Source organism: Bos taurus, chromosome 20 (assembly GCF_002263795.3).
Source record: "Bos taurus isolate L1 Dominette 01449 registration number 42190680 breed Hereford chromosome 20, ARS-UCD2.0, whole genome shotgun sequence".
In the NCBI taxonomy this organism is placed as follows: domain Eukaryota; kingdom Metazoa; phylum Chordata; class Mammalia; order Artiodactyla; family Bovidae; genus Bos; species Bos taurus.
Window position 1 is genome coordinate 61,801,932 of NC_037347.1, and position 16,841 is coordinate 61,818,772.

At 40.1% G+C, this 16,841-nt stretch overlaps 1 protein-coding gene across 2 annotated transcripts in view; it reads left to right on the forward strand.

The window, feature by feature from the left end:
* Nucleotides 1-16,841, forward strand: part of CTNND2 (catenin delta 2) — a 1,099,643-nt gene that overhangs the window by 587,425 nt on the left and 495,377 nt on the right. For both annotated transcript variants that reach the window (XM_005221651.5, XM_002696428.7), the window contains exon 4: nucleotides 16,616-16,650. In XM_005221651.5, coding sequence (XP_005221708.1) covers nucleotides 16,616-16,650 — 35 coding nt within the window. The remainder of the gene's footprint in view (nucleotides 1-16,615; nucleotides 16,651-16,841) is intronic.

Genomic DNA, 16,841 nt, shown 5'->3' on the forward strand with positions numbered 1-16,841 from the left:
CAAATTATTTACATGGACTTTACCATTTATCTGTGTATTGTGCAACCACAGAATCATTGCAAATGTCAATGTAAACACATTTAACTTGTATTCAGAATCACAGAAATTACACAGTTCATATTTTATGGTCTCTACATACATATGTATTTCATTCTTACCGAAACAGTGGAAACACTGCACAAATCTACCTCAGCTGTCATTGTTTCACTTCTCGATTTGTGTGTATTCTATCAATGTTCTTTTAACTAAAGTGTATTATACCAATTTCTTTTAACTGAAGTGTATTCTACTAATGTTCTTTTAACTAAAGACTGAGGAAGGACTGGAAGGAAATAGAACTGTGGGTTGGCATAACTTCCCTTTCTTTTTAGGTCATCATTTTCAGCATAAATAGTTGGTTTACCTTGGGTGAATAACACGAGTAAGAAAGGGTTCCTCTGTGATGAGTTTCCTTGATCATCTGTACTTCTTAAAACATCATGGCCTTCTTGAATCAAAGCAAGTTCTGGTGCAGAGGGAGCAGGGGGCTGTCACACTCTTGCTGACTCGGTTATAAATGTAAGGCATTTACTTTGTACTTGCTTTCGGTCTTCCACAGCCTACCATGAGCCCAGGAGGGCCGGACTGCAGTATTCACATACTACAAACGCAGTGTGTGAAGGAGGCAGCAGGAAATAGAGGACTCCACTCATGAATGTGTTTCATTGTTCTGTTGGATTTCACTTGCAAGATACACGTTCAGAGACAGATTATTGGCAGTTCCAAGGTGTCAGCGGTAGAGTTAAATCAAGCCTGGGGTCCTCTGAGCGTGAGGCCAGTTACAACTGCACAGGTCTCAGGCACATGAAGCTGGTCCTGATAATGTAATCTCAGCACGTGGGAGGAGACTTACATTATCGAGCGGATGTGACTTCTTCCACTTTCCTCTTGGGCAGAGGGAATATTTTTAAATTTATTTTTATTGAAGAACAATTGCTTTACAATGTTGTGTTGGTTTCTGCCATGCAACAACGCTAATCAGCCATGGCAATACATATGTCCCTTCCCTCTTGAACCTCCCTCCCACCTCCCACCCCACCCAACCCCTCTAGGTTGTCACAGAGCACCAGATTGAGCTTCCAGTATTACACAGCAACTTTGGGCAGAGGGAATTTGTGATGGTGTTATAGGAAAAAATTATTCAATGATTCTTGCTAAGGAACAGTAAGACTTTATGCAAGGGAAGCTACCAGGATGGGGTTTGTCATAGAGGGGAGAGATTGGGCTCAGAGGAGCAGGGTGGGGGTCAGTGGATAGAAAGTCACTAAAAGGAAACATCAGGAGAAAGGGAGGAATTCTGGCTGAACAGAGCTAACAGCATTCTGGCTGACCGCTGGCCAGTGATCAGACATCACCTGGGGGTGGATGATGGTGGAGGATAAGAAGCCTGATCAGATATCAAGGGTGATTAGATATCGAGAGTGGGGAATTCTGGTTGCCCCAAGTTAGCCAGATTCTTTTTAGAACTGGACTCTACAGGGAAAGGCATGAGAACCCAAGACTGAGCCTAGTCAAACAGATCCCAGAAGAGCCAAACCAAAGTTTGGTTAAGGGGAGTATCTCTGTCCACAGGAGGACATCCTTCCATCTTCCAGGTTAGAGAGAGAACAAAAAACGAGTTTCAAGAGACATACGCAAATGGAGAATGGATAGGTAGAGGCTAAGGATTTTGAAAACAATTTGGGGAAAGAAATGCTTTAAATTGTTAAGAACGTTAATAGATATTTTTATTTGTTGCTTTAAAAAAATACTTTTTATTTTGTATTGAGGTATAACTGATGAACAACAGTGCTGTGATCATCTCAGGTGAATGGGGAAGGATTTCAGCCAAACCTATACAGGTATCCATTCTCCCCCAAAACTCCCCTCCCATCCCGGCTGCCATATAATGTTATTACTTTTGATACATTTAAACAGTTATACATTTGACAGGCAGTACAATTGTTAGTGACACCTTGCATTCCCTGATGGCTCAGCTGTAAAGAATTTGCCTGCAATGCAGGAGATACAGTGTGTCCGAAAGATCCCCTGGAGGAGGAAATAGCAACCTACTTCATTATTCTTGCCTGAAAAATCTTATGGACAGAGGCGACTACAGACTACAGTCCCTGGGTGGCAAAGTCGGACACGACTATGTATGAATATAGCACCTGGGATTCAAATCCTCATTCTTGCTTAAAAGGAAGGCGGGATGATTTGAGAAAATAGCATTGAAACATGTATATTACCATATGGTAATGGTAATGACAAGTCCAAGTTCAATGCATGGAACAGGGCACTCAAAGCCAGTGCATTGGGACGACCCTGAGTGATGGGATGGGGAAGAAGGTGGGAGCGGGGTTCAGGATGAGGGACACATGGATACCCATGGCTGGTTCATGTCAATGTGTGGCAAAAACCACTACAGTATTGTAGATTAATTAGCCTTCAATTAAAATAAATAAATTAATTTTTTTAAAAAAGAGATCAGGACAAATACAGCTGCCATGCAATGGTAAAATGAAAGAAAATAGAGAGGTTGATCTAGATTTTCAGTTTCAAATATCTGATATTAAATGTTTGAAAATGATTTTTTAATGTATGATTTTTTCCCACTGTAATAAATATAGAAAGAAACTGCCAGATGTAATCAAGAAGACCAGTTTCCATTGAGTCAGGATGGGAGGTGGGGGTTGTCGAAGTCTAACTGGCCCCGTGGTAGCTTCCCTGTGAATTAGCAGGAGGCAAGGAGCGTGTCTGCCACATGAAAGCCTAACTTTAATGAACCTGCTTCCAGAGAGCCAGCGAATTATATCATTTGAGAGCTCTTAGACGCAGGTAGAATGCATTAGGATGCATTCTTTGCTCTAGTACTGTAAGCCAAAATACTATTTTTACTTTTCCTCATATAGGAAGAGATAGAAATAATAGATGCAGAGCAATACTAGATAATGAAGAACTTTGTATTCTAAACTAAACTATTTATTTGTATTCTAAACCAAACTAAGTATTCCAAACTAAAGAGTTTGCAATTTTTTTTTTAAATCTAGGCAATGGATAAGTCATTGCACAATTTTTTAGCAGCAAAATAATGCAAATTCACCAGAAACCCTCAAACAATACAGTAATACCTCCAGTTCATAAGTATATTCATATGATTGATGACTATGCCTTTAATAAGGACCGGAGCGGGCTACAGTCCATGGGGTCAGAAAGAGTCAGACACAGCTGAGCAACTAACACACACAGACACACACAAACTAGTTTTATTTAAATTAAAATGGCGTCTTTATTTTATATTAAAATTTAAAGTATAGGGAAGAATTTAAATAAAAAGTAAAAATAGAAAAAGAAAACATGGCATTGGAAGTGGGTATGGGGGCCTGAAGAGCAGAAAACAGATACGATGGATACATTTTCATTGAGAAGCAGCACAGTTCCTTGCATCATATTGGCAGTGGGCAGTCTGATTGGTATATTTTGCTCCAAGGATAATGACGTCATTTACAGAACAAAGCATAAATGAGCCCAGGGTAGGGTCACCTGAGCTCTGCTTGCCAACAGTGAAGAACAAAAATGGATATTCACAAGTGGACAGTGGTGTCATTGTTTGTGCTTCCTCTTTACTCCACTATTCTCAATCTTGTTTTAAATCTTATGTATTACATGAGGATAATTGAGTAACTAATTGCATATAGAAAAATCAGTTCAGGGCAAAGAACTAAAGTGAAGCCAAACCTAACCCCGCTGAATTGTTTTCTACTTTTTTACTTTGAAATGATTATAGATTCATAGTTCATAGGGTCACAAAGAGTCAGACACGACTGAGTGACTGACCTGAATTGAACTGATAGATTTGTAGGAAGCCACAAAATATGATCCACAGAGAAGTGTACTTGAGTACTCCCAGTTCCCGCCAGTGGCAGCATCGTGCATGGCTATGTAGTACAGTAGCATGACCAGGAAATTGACATTGGTACCTTGCACAGATTTCCCCAGTTTTTCATGCACTCATTTATGTCTGTGTATGCTGTTGTTGCTCAGTCGCTAAGTCATGTCCAACTCTTTGCAACCCCATGAACTGCAGCACGTCAGGCTTTCCTGTCCATCACCATCTCCCAGAGCTTGCTCAAACTCATGCCCATTGAGTTGATGATGCCATCCAACCATCTCATCCTCTGTTGCCCCCTCTTTCTGCTTTCACCCTTTCCCAGCATCAGGGTCTTTTCCAGTGAGTCAGCTCTTCACATCAGGTGGCCAAAGTATTGGAGCTTCAGATTCAGTATCAGTCCTTCCAATGAACATTCAGGGTTTATTTCCTTTAGGATGAACTGGTTGGATCTCCTTGCAGTTCAAGGGACTCTCAAGAGTCTTCTCTAGCACCACAGTTCAAATGCATCAATACTTTTGATGCTCAGCCTTCTTTGTGGTCCAGCTCTCACATCCGTACATGACCACTGGAAAAACCATAGCTTTCACCATATAGACCTTTGTTGGCAAAATGGTATTTCTGCTTTTTAATACACTGTCTAGGTTTGTCATAGTTTTTCTTCCAAGAAGCAAGCATCTTTTAATTTTGTGGCTGCAGTCACCATCCATGGTGATTTTGAAGCCCCCAAAATTAAAAGTTGTCACTATTTCCTCTTTTTCCCCATCTGTGTGCCATGGAGTGATGGGACTGAATGTCATGATCTTTGTTTTTTGAATACTGAGTTTTAAGTGTGTTTCAGTTCAATTCGGTTCAGTTCAGTCGCTCAGTCATGTCCGACTCTTTGTGACCACATGAATCACAGCACACCAGGCCTCTCTGTCCATCACCAACTCCCGGAGTTCACCCAAACTCATGTGCATCAAGTCAGTGATGCCATCCAGCCATCTCATCCTCTGTCGTTCCCTTCTCCTCCTGCTCCCAATCCCTCTCAGCATCAGGGTCTTTTCCAATGAGTCAACTCTTCGCATGAGGTGGCCAAAGTATTGAAGTTTCAGCCTCAGCATCAGTCCTTCCAATGAACACCCAGGACTGGTCTCCTTTAGGATGGACTGGTTGGATCTCCTTGCAGTCCAATCGACTCTCAAGAGTCTTCTCCAGCACCACAGTGCAAAAGCATCAGTTCTTCGGTGCTCAGCTTTCTCCACAGTCCAACTCTCACATCCATACATGACCACTAGAAAAACCATAGCCTTGACTAGAGTTTAGTTCTATGTAATTGTATTACCTAAGTAGCTACTGTAACCACAGCCACAGACGATTCAGGACTGTTTCATCGCCACAAGGCCTCCTCCTGCCACCCCTGTTGTAGCCATTCCCACATTCATCCTCCCAAAGCCCTGACAGTCACTGCTCTGTTCTCACTTCTGTAATTTTGTTATTTCAAGAATGTTAATTTATCTTTTCCCCTCAGCATAATGCACTTGAGATCTAAGTTGTTGTTTGTTGCATAATCAATAGTAGGTTTCCTTGTTCTTGCTACATACATCTCCTTGGTATGGATGCATCACCTTGTTTAACACCTCACATATTGTGGGACATTTGGTTGTTTCTAGTTTTTTGAAATTATACATAAACTACTATGAACATTTGTTCTGATTTAATGTTATAAACATTAAACATGTGAACAGAACCTTCAAGTTGTTTAAAGAAACTTGCCTCTGATCATAAGGAAGTAAAGATCTATAATACAATGAGAGCTGTTCATGAATATTACTTGTCTTATGCTCTATGAAGACAATAACATTGAGCTTTATTTTCACAGATTATCTGTTGGTATTCAATGTCACAAAACCAAAGTTTCAGTTTTGTCTTTTCTGTAAAACAGGCAATGGTAATTTGCATAAATTTTCCTTAAATATCTAAGGGATGTTAACTTCACTTTTACTAATAAACTTATATCAATTCTAGTCAAACCCATTAACCAGGGTTTGACGTGTCTATAATAGACCACACACTTAATGACAGAAAAGCAGGTGGAAGAAAAGCTGTGAGCAGATCGGAGTGCTTTAGAGGAAAGATGAGATGCACCCGCACACATATGCATGTTCACACACACACACAAGATCACCCAATCACAAGACACACAAGCCTGACCTTTCCTTTTGCCTGGCAGTATCCCCAAGATTTGGAGAAGGAAATGGCAACCCACTCCAGTGTTCTTGCCTGGAGAATCCCAGGGATGGGGAAGCCTGGTGGGCTGCCGTCTATGGGGTCACACAGAGTCAGACACGACTGAAGTGACTTAGCATAGCATAGCATAGCATCCCCAAGATTAAGCCAGTCTGTCCACTGAGAGGACCCTAACAGTAGGCATATTTCTAAGATATTGAATGCTGAAGCCCGAAACTTGAAAATCTGAGAACCTTGACATTGGTACCACTTCTGCCACTAAACACACCAAAAAAACCCCAAAAACCTCTCTTGCCTTAGAAATCAGTTATGAATGATCAAACTGCAAAATACAGCAACTTTCTGCTCACCCTCAAGATTATTGAATAAAACATTCGGGTTAATCAAAGATCTCACTGTGAGTTACAATGAGTACCAAAGGACATTATTAATATAACCATATATAAAATGACAAAACACTTAACAAATAAACCATGCAAACTTCTCAATTTTTGATGGTTTGGAAAGCATTTCAAAATATGATAAGAGATCCTATTAGTATCTGATTAATAGCATCCCCAGTCATCTTCAGTTCTGGTTTATGTGTTCCAATCTATGGAATGCCCACAGACAAAGATATTATAGTGCTTTGTTGCCTATTGTGGCTGGCATTCAGAAATTTTGCTTCAACTACTATAAAATTCTTGTGTACTAGAGTAGCATCTCGAAAAATACCTAGTACATGCATGAGAAGTCTCCCAGAAGACTACAGAGACAAATATAATGTGTGAATTTTCTAGATTATAATTCCCCATTTGTTCCTCCTTCTCATATTGAATTTTACACATAATATGTCTATTGTAATTGAACTATGGTCAACTCCAAAACTATGAAAGCATTTCCAAAAGAGAAATTGGCCAGTGTGTCTTTCCCAAGGATAGAACTTGGCTTTGTGTAGCTAGTGCATTTAGAGTGAGAAGGTCTAAGGCGAATACTCTACCATTACTAGAAACTGGAGTATGTATTTTGGAGGAATGAAGACAAAACAGAACTCCTATTTATTCCCCTTGCTTCCCTCAAGCTGACCAGCTCACAAACCCGTCAGTGTTGTGGTCCTCTGTGATAAACTTTGGGACCATATGTATCCAGACTACAAAGAGTGAGTCTTACCATTTTGAGGTTATCAGTTACCTGGATATTTCGACAGTCATCACACACAACAGATTTATGAATAGCTTAGGAATGTGAATTTCCCCTGCCTCAAACTAAATGGAAATTAATAATAGCAATTTGGATGTGGTTCGTTTTCTTCCAAGGTTTTGAAAATAGCAAACGGTCTTTAAGGTTTTTACTATGGCGAGAACAGTAGCAGTCGTCAGGGGAAGCCTCCTGTGTGGGAGTGAATGGAAAACGTAAGGCTTAAAAAGCAAATCATTGTCTTTGGAAATCACAGACTGCCTTTTTTCCTTCCTCAGTTCAGTGTGGAAGAAAATGAGACAGTTTAAATTCTGCAAAGCCTGTAACATATTTGTGTGATGGTATTAATTGGCATCCAACATGGACAGGACTGAGCGACTGAACTGAACCAAACGGAATGTGGACAAGTGAGATTCTGTACATTGGCTTATTGGACTTTCAGTTCTATGAGTTGTTCTCTCTCAAGCCTCTGTCCTGTTTGTGATAATGTTAGCTTATTTTGTTTTTAATGGCTCCTATGATCCCAGCTGAAGGCAAAAGGAGAACAGGGCGGCAGAGGATGGGATGGTTGGATGGCATCACCAACTCAGTGGACATGAATTTGAGCAAACTCTAGAAGATAGTGGAGGACAGAGGAGCCTGGTGTGTTGTAGTTCATGGGGTCGCAGAGAGTCAGACATGACTTAACAACTGAGCAACAACAACAAAATGTTCTCAGCACTATTTTATGGGTCTTACATACATCACACACTTAACTGTCACAAGATCCCTATGGGGAAATTTCTAGTAATAGCCCCATTTTACAAAGAGAGAAACCAAGCTCAGAGTAAGTGATGGACATGCTCAAGGTCCCGTGGACCTGTGTGCAACAGCGCCCCGAACACACCTCTTCGTGAATGTTCCTTCCTGCCCTGTGTCCTTACTGTCACATCCCCAGGCATATGGGGATGCTGCCAGGATATGGGGAGCTGGCCCTGTGTCTCTCTGTTCTGCAAGCCGAGAGCCATGGTGAGCACTTACCAAGGGCTGGTGGTGATGCTATTTTACCATTTTCTCCAGGACTGGTTGTGACTGAAAGCCTAGGTATGGTCCCACTACTCCTGGGTATTATCTAAGTCTCCTGTTCCCATTTCCCCCAATCTGTCCCCATGTTGACTGCCCCCACCCCCACACACAGTGGGCAGCAATGTATTCTAATAGATAATATAAATTATAATAAGCCATTATCAAATCAGTCAATCCTAAAAGAAATCAACCCTGAGTATTCATCAGAAGGACTGATGCTGAAGCTGAAGCTCCAGTATTTTGGCCACCTGATGCAAAGAGCTGATTCCTTGGAAAAGACTCTGATGCTGGGAAAGATTGAAGGCAAGAGGAGAAAGGGATGACAGAGGATGAGATGGTTGGATGGCATCACTGACTCAATGGACATGAGCTTGAACAAACTCCAAGAGAGAGTAAAAGACAAGGAAGCTGGGGGTGCTGCAGTCCACGAGGTCGCAAAGAGTCAGACATGATTTAGCGACTGAACTACAACAAAATAACCTATAAACTATAGTGACCATTTTAGCAATATAGTAAAATAGGAAACAGTTGCATACTTACTCAAGACATGTCAGGCCCTGATCACTTGATATAGAAATCACCTGATATGAGCTGATTTCTTTAAGCCTCAAGATGTCTCCATGTAGGCCCTGAGAGTTTAAGTCACTTGCCCGAAGTGTCCTGTATTGATAGGAGCGGAGCTGAAGGGAGTCTAGCCTTCGAACCTGACTTGAAGAACTGGACACCATGCACACAGTCTCCTCATTTGGGCTTTGTGGTCCTATAACTGCCCACCGTATACCATTAAGCATTATTATAATATAGTAGCTGCAAAATTACATTTTGATGAAAACAGTTAAAGCAGATAGAAGATGTGTGGCCTAAGAAACAAATAAACATTCTTATTGCATGGTAGAGATACTGTGATATTCATTTGGGAATAGACCACAAACACTTATAGAGTCCACAAGGCAAAAAGTTGGAAGGAAATCAGTTCTGCAGAAAGTTCTGGGAGAAGCAGGGTCACTTGCCAACCAAATTAATAAGGACTGGTTACTGTCCATAGCATTCAAGGGCAACAGCATCCTAAACAGAGCTCCACGGGTACTGTGTCTCACCATTTTTTCTAAATATGTTTTATTTTTATGGTATTCGAGACTTTTGACCAAGGTCATTTTATTTTACCACCAATGGCTATTTTTGTGATGTGGCTGCATGCAAAAGCCATATACTGAAGAAGATTTTATGTGAAGATACAGTTTCAGGTCATAGGGGCGTTGTAAATAAAAGGTTCTTTGTTCCTGTAGGCGAGCATCAAATGTCAGTTTGGAAGCAATTGATTAATACTTCACAATAGTTTCTCTGGCTTATGTTTTAGGTACATTGCTTAACTTGAAAGCCAACTAACCCAAAACTCATGGTTCCTTTCCTTTATTTCATTTTGAACAATATCGTGAGCAATAAAATGCCACACAATACAGTGCAAGGAATTGGTGCTTCAGGCATCAAAAAGTTGAAAAAGAAACTATGAAAATGTATTTGAGCAGGTTCACAACAGACCGAGTAGCTGTAGTAATGGTTCACTTTGTGTCTTTTCCTAACATTAAGAAAACTCTTTGAACTTTCCTGTATATATATATATTGGAAACGACCCAGAGGTGGATAAGGAGACTATCATGCTAGAAATGATAAGACTGAAAATCATTTCTGGAGGAACTCAAAGGTTATTCTTTGGTTTAAACTAGTTTTTCTCCTACCTCATGACCTCAGAACTTGAAAGTTATTGTTTGCCCGCTTGAAATGTTCAAACTGTGTCAAACTTGAGCAAAAGTAATAGTAAGTAAAAGTAATAATGTCATATTTCTCATATGCAAAATAGAGAAAAGACTCATTATATTCAAAACCATTACTTCCCTCAATTATTTACACTTACAGATTTCAGAATTGTCTCACATCATCTGAGTTTCAATTCTGAGTGATTCTGACAATGATGAGAATATGATGTAGAACTGAGTCACAAGGATTTATGAAAATATTTAACTGAACATGTTTCTAATGTAAGAATTGTGATTTCCCGGTTTCAAGTGTCAAAGATATTCTTAAATTCATGTTAAGAATTTAAGAAACCTTTTTTCCCCCCATTTTTCATAACATCAAACATTTGAGATAAAAGTGAGAGTCCCTTTTTGTCCCTGCTCAGACTTATTTTCCTCTGCTCTCACCATCGTGAGTTTGGGTGCATCTCTTTAATCTGTCTTTGTGTGGTCTCTCTCCCTCTTACACGTACATGTGTGTGTTTGTATTTATATGCAATATTATTTAGTCTGTGTCTTAAAATTTTTTTCATAATCGAAGTCCTGAAGTATATGTCTTCTGTGCAGTATATGTTTTCCACTCTATATTTTGCTTTTGAGCCTGACCCATGTATACATTGGGTTTCCCTCAGATGGTAAAGACTCTGTCTGCAATGCAAGAGACCCAGATTCGATCCCTGCATTGGGAGGATCCGCTGGAAAAAGGAATGGCAACCCACTCCAGTATTCTTGCCTGGGAAATCCCATAAACAGAGGAGCCTAGTGGACTATGGGCTTCCCTCATAGCTCAATTGGTAAAGAATCCACCTGCAATGCAGGAGACCCCAGTTTCATTCCTGGGTGGGGAAGGTTCATTGGAGAAGGGATAGGCTACTGCTCCAGTACTCTCGGGCTTCACTTGTGGCTCGGCTGGTAAAGAATCCACCTGCAATGTGGGAGACCTGGGTTTGATCCCTGGGTTGAGAATATCCCCTGGAGAAAGGGGAGACTACAGTCCATGGAAGCTACAGTCCATGGAGTCGCAAGGAGTCAGACATGACTAAGCAACTGACCCTTTCACTTTATGTACATTACATATCGGGCTAATTTGCTTTAGCTGCCAAGTGGTGTTTTTCCATGTTATGTGATATATGATGTGGAATCCTACTATTATGGAGCAGAATTTATCTGTTTCCCTATTGTTGTTCCCTTAGGTTGTTTCCTTTGTTTTGCTACTGCCAGCATATAGGCAGGAACAGTCTGTATAAGTCTGTATAAGTATTTTTTCAATTGTAATAAAAAATGTTTCTTCATGTTTCTGTTGCACATAAAATTGAAACTTTTTTTAAAGAAATGAACAAAAAGTAAATATTATGTAACAGTGTGATGTGTAGTTGTGTGTAAAATCACCCATTACTGTGGATGAGTGGATAAATCTCAAAGGATGTGAAATGCAGGAGCACTGCCTTATTTGTGCTAGGGTGACCCGAGACGTGTTCTTCCAGCTCTAAACTGTGGAAATGAAAGATGGAGAAGTTGGAAATGCCTAATGAACTCAAATAATGGCATATTTCTGTATTTCTCAGTGTGACATTTATTCTGCCCAAGAAAACAACCCTCCAGCTTCAGAGTTTTAACAAAACTATGGTTTATTTCTCATTCATGTTGTGTCTTCTCTGGGTTGGCAGAAATTTCCCCAGCATGTGGTTACTCAGGGACCCTTCTCAACATAGGGCTTCACAAGGGAATGTGTGGAAATCACATGTCCACCCATCTGTGCTTCTGGCAGGAGGTGGTACATGGCCCCATCCACATGCAGGGTGGTAGAGAAGTGTGATCTTCAGTGTGCCCAGGAGTGGAGAGCAGGGCTTTGATGAGCATGGAAGAAACTTCCAGTGACTTATGCAATCTTATTGTTTCAAGTGGGAAGTAGCAACTGGATTTTCCTCCATGACTTTTTGTTGATGTTGTTTTGATTGGATGGGGGATTTTTTAAATTCTACAGTGATTTACAGTTTTCAAGAAAAGCTTCACACATACAATTTTGTGTAATCCCATGATAACCCTTCCCCCCTCCTTGCCCCTCCTTCCTACACTCTCTCCACTGGTAACAACTGTTTTCTTCTCTATTCCTGTGAGTCTGCATAATTGTTTGTTTTATTCACTAGTTTGTTGTTGGTGGTTCTTTTTTTTTTTTTTTGATTCCACATATAAGTTATACAGTCCATGGAATTCTCTAGGCCAGAATACTGTACAGTACTATACATTCCATGGAATTCTCCAGGACAGAACACTGGAGTGGGTAGCCTATCCCTCCTCCAGCAGATCTTCCTGATCCAGGAATCGAACCTGGGTCTCCTGCAATGCAGGTGGATTCTTTACTGACTGAGCTATCAGGAAAGCCCCATATAAGTGATACCATATAGCATTACAGAGAAGGCAATGGCACCCAACTCCAGTACTCTTGCCTGGAAAATCACATGGACGGAGGAGCCTGGTAGGCTGCAGTGCATGGGGTCGAGAAGAGTCGGACACGACTGAGCGACTTCACTTTTCACTTGCATGCATTGGAGAAGGAAATGGCGACCCACTCCAGTGTGCTTGCCTGGAGAATCCCAGAGACAGCAGAGCCTGGTGGGCTGCCGTCTATGGGGTCGCACAGAGTCGGACATGGCTGAAGTGACGCAGCAGCAGCAGCAGCAGCAGATAGCATTTGTCTTTCTCTGTCTGACTTATTTCATTTAGCATATTGCTAAGTCCATCCCTGTTGCTGCAAATGGAAAATTTTCATTCTTTTTTATGGCATATATCTGTTGATGGACACCCAGAATGCCTTCTATAAACAATGCTCTTATGAAGATTGGATGCACATGTATTTTTTAATTACTGGAATACCTAGAAGTGGAATTGCTGGGTCATATGTAGTTCTTTGAGAACTACATATTTTAGTTTTTTGAGAAACCTCCATATTGTTTTCCACATGAGATTGCATCAATTTACATTCCCACCAACAGTGTACAAGGGTTCTCGTTTGTCTACATCCTTGTCAACATTTGTTGTTTGTGTTCTTTTTGATGACAGCCATTCTGACAGGTGTGAAGTGCTACCTCGTTGTGGTTTTAATTTGTGTTTCCCTGATGATTAGCGATGTTGAGCATCTTCTCACGTGCCAGGAGTCCATCTGCATTTCCTCTTTGGAAAAAATGTCCACTCAGTTCTGCCCATTTTTTAAATCATGTCGTTTAATTTTTTTATATATATTGAGCTATATGTGGCCAAGTTATTTAACATCAATAAGATAGCTACTCCCCAGGTACCAAAAGATATAAGTGATTGTCATGCATTCGCACAGCCCTAGTATACAATAAGTACTTGGCAAAGAACTGAATTGGTAAAAGGAATGTAGTAGCATACAGATAGTCGTAAATCTTGAAGGCTGTACTATGTAAACATTTGGTCATGCCAGAAAAGTACTGTACTGGTTTCCTTGGGCTGCCATGACAAATTACTACAATGAGTGTCTTAAAATAAATTCATTACCTCACAGTTTGGGGACCAGAAGTGATAACTTAGGGTGAACGATATTGGATTCGCAATCTCTAAAGAAGATTTAGCTTCGAGGCCAGGGACTAGGCTTATCACTCAAGAGCTTTTGTGTAGCAGAGTTTTATTAAAGTAAGAAAAGGGACAGACAAAGCTTCTGACAAAGACAACAGAAGGCAGATGGAGAGTGCCCCCATCACTAGTCTTATCAAGGCCTTATATACTTTACCAGACCCACTCCCACAACATGCATCTTAAATGAACAAGATTAGATTTAACAATAGAAAGGTATTACCAGACCTACTCCCATAACATACTTCTTAAGATAACAAGATTGGTCAGAAAACCTTCTTGTTAAGGAGAAACATGTCCTCGAGCAAGATACATTGTTATATTGATTAAATCAAAGCCATGTAGAAAATGTCTTTTTCTCCTTGAGAGCCCCAGATCCCTTTCTCTTTCTAGAGGACTCCAGACCCCTTTCTCCTCCTCAGGAACCCTGGACTTCTTATCAACCTACCTATGAACTGACTCTCTCAGGAGTTCAAAATCACCTATGCTGACAGGGCTATGTTCCCTCAGTTTAATTCAGTCATTTCAGTCACTGAGTTGTGTCTGACTCTGTGACCCCATGGACTGCAGCACACCAGGCTTCCCTATCCTTCATCATCTCCTGGAGTTTGCTCAGTCTCATGTCTATTGAGTTGGTGATGCCATCCAACCACTTCATCCTCTGTCACCCTCTTCTCCTGCCCTCAATCTTTCCCAGCATCAGGATCTTTTCCAATAAGTCAGCTCCTCTCATCAGGTGGCCAAAGGATTGAAGCTTCAGCTTTAGCATCAGTCCTTCCAATGAATATTCAGGGTTGATTTCCATTAGGATTGACTGGTTTGATCTCCTTACTGTCCAAGGGACTTGCAAGAGTCTTCTCCAGTGCCACAATTCGAAAGCATCAATTCTTCAGCACTCAGTCTTCTTTATGGAGGAATACTAAGGAAAAAGTTTCCTTTCTTAACTCTCCCAGGTTCTGCTGGCTCCAGCCATTACTTGGCTTATAGTTCCATAACTCCAGTCTCTTGCTTCCATCTTCACAAGACCTTCACAAGACCTTCTCCTCTGTGTCTTTCTCCTCTAGTGTCTTTTATAAGGACATTGATCATTGAGTTTCAGAAGCTCTCATCTTAAGATCTTTACCTTAATTACATCTTTAAAAACCCTTTCCCATTAAGTAACCTTTCACAATTTCTAGGGATTTGGTGTGGACACATCTTTGGGGGGAAAAGGATACCATTCAACTCAGTACAATTTTGAAAACACTTTCCAGCCCTATATTATCGGCCACTTACTAACTGAACATACTTTGTAATTTTTTTTAAATATTAACTATAGTATTGCATTTATGTTTAAGGTGTTAAACCATGCACTTAGTTGTTACTGCTTTATAATGATACACTTTTTGATGAAAGGAGGAGCTGCATCAGAGTGAATTTGTAATGTTATCATTTTAGGTATCAACTGTCTATAGCGCTCATCATTGCAAAACCATGTTTCACTTTGCTAAAATGGATTGGCTGAGGAGAAAGATGCCCTAAAACAGTCTCCTGAGGGGCTGCTCTTATCAATCATGGCTATTCTGAACACTCATTTATACCAGAATTGCCTTTTTCCTCAGCAAATGTATTCAGAAACCATTTCTAAGGTACAAATTAAAGTTCTAAAACCTACTTCTTGTTGTGAAACTGATGAGCTATTCATAGAAGTGCCTTGATCAGAGTAAAAGATCTAGTAAATAAGTGTAGAAAATCATTCTCAAAATGATACCTGTCAGTAATTGTCATATAGATTTCCCACAAACTATTGACATATAAAAAAGGGTATGTTAGAACTATTTGCATATATAATGAAAGCGCTGTTCATACTTAGAAATTTTAAATTTATTTATGTATTTTAAGGAGAAGGCAATGGCAACCCACTCCAGTACTCTTGCCTGGAAAATCCCATGGATGGAGGAGCCTGGTAGGCTACAGTCCATGGGGTTGCGAAGAGTCGGACACAACTGAGTGACTTCACTTTCACTTTTCACTTTCATGCATTGGAGAAGGAAAGGGCAACCCACTCCAGTGTTCTTGCCTGGAGAATCCTAGGGATGGGGGAACCTGGTGGGCTGCCGTCTCTGGGGTTGCACAGAGTTGGACACGACTGAAGTGACTTAGCAGTAGCAGCAGCAGCATGTATTTTTAAAAAAAATCATTTAAAATAAATTTATGTGCCCACCTAGGTACAATCTGCACAATATCTTTGGCATGTCATTTGCATGAGCCACCCTTTCTACCTGGGTGATTTTTATTATATGATATATTTCTAAAGTGGAAACTTGGGAACTGTATAGTTGGTGGGTGGTAAAGTGTTGTGATTTTCATATTACTTAATTTGAAATATAATAAACAGCTAAAAGGAACTGCTTATAAGGTATGTCTAGGAAAAGGTGTAGATTTATTTTATCTCTTTATAATGAAAATGGAGAAAGTTATATCTCTATTAGAACACCTTACAGAGTTTACATGAAACTATTCAGACTTGTGTTTTAAAATAGCTACAGTTGCGTAGAACTTCATGTGTGTAGAAACTGTCGTAAGTGATAAGTACAATAGATTGTGGTTTGTAAAAAAATCAGCTGTTCTCTTGAAAATTACTGAATGATTCCATTTATGACATGTTAATACCGGTGAATCCAAAGAGGTATATACCAAATAGATTAAAATTATGATTGTATCAAAGCGGGACCCCTTTTCCCAGTAAGAAATTAAAGGGAGCTCCATGGAGGCCCCACTACTAACTTAATGTACCTTTGCATCTTACAGCCTAGAGTCCTTTAATTTGTAACAAATTCATTATATCTATGTATTCTCTCTTTTACAGTTCAGCAGAAGAGCAGTTTCACTGGCAATCACAAGGTAAGGTACAGCTTGTTTTCTTTATTGAAGTATACTTGAATTACAGTGTTGTATGATTTATAAATATTAATATACATATTCTTTTTTGTATTCCTTTCCATTATGATTATTAGATAGTCAATCTAGTTCCTTGTGCTATATCATCGTTTCTTTTTGTTTGTCTGTTTTACGTATAGTAGGTTGTATCTGCT